This window comes from Austrofundulus limnaeus, unplaced genomic scaffold, assembly GCF_001266775.1.
Source record: "Austrofundulus limnaeus strain Quisiro unplaced genomic scaffold, Austrofundulus_limnaeus-1.0 Scaffold1559, whole genome shotgun sequence".
Classification (NCBI taxonomy): domain Eukaryota; kingdom Metazoa; phylum Chordata; class Actinopteri; order Cyprinodontiformes; family Rivulidae; genus Austrofundulus; species Austrofundulus limnaeus.
Window position 1 is genome coordinate 83,949 of NW_013953961.1, and position 523 is coordinate 84,471.

The window sequence follows — 523 nt, forward strand, 5'->3', positions numbered from 1 at the left end:
AACCGGGTCAGTACCTGCTCCAGAAGTTCTGACAGGAACTCTGAGGACTCGCTGGTCTGCAGGTGGTTCTCTAAAAGCTGAAACAGAGAAATGGACTGGGTTTGGTTCTGGTTCTGGTTCTGAAAGCCTCGGTTAGACTCATCGGTTGGTTTAGGTCAGAAACAGGTTTTAAATAAAGTTTATTTATTTTTACCTTCCAGGGAAACGAACACAAACGGTTCATGCAGAAAAAAAGCGCCTGAAATTCTCCTAAAAGTCTCTGCTGCGCTCCTGACGGCGCCATCTTTGTTTACTTCCTGTTTACCCACAATCCACCGCTAAAGCCTCTGGGTAATGTAGTCCAACACCCACCATGTTTCCATAGTTATCCAGTAAAACACAACAGAGACACAAAACAGCTGTTTTATTAAAATAATGAAATGATTCTTATTTTCAAGCTGCTGCTCTGGTAAAGCTCGTCCGCTCCATATATGGGCAATGACGTCAGAAGAGTGTCTCCCTGAAGACAGACACGTGCACCAGC

At 44.6% G+C, this 523-nt stretch overlaps 1 protein-coding gene across 1 annotated transcript in view; it reads right to left on the reverse strand.

Annotated features, from left to right (window-relative positions):
- Positions 1-303, reverse strand: part of eef2kmt (eukaryotic elongation factor 2 lysine methyltransferase) — a 6,964-nt gene extending 6,661 nt beyond the window's left edge. The window contains exons 1-2 of the mRNA XM_014032863.1: positions 194-303; positions 15-77 (exon numbers count right to left, since the gene is read on the reverse strand). Of these exons, the coding sequence (XP_013888317.1) occupies positions 15-77; positions 194-283 (153 nt within the window). The 5' untranslated portion in view covers positions 284-303. The remainder of the gene's footprint in view (positions 1-14; positions 78-193) is intronic.
- Between the last annotated feature and the right edge of the window lie 220 nt (positions 304-523).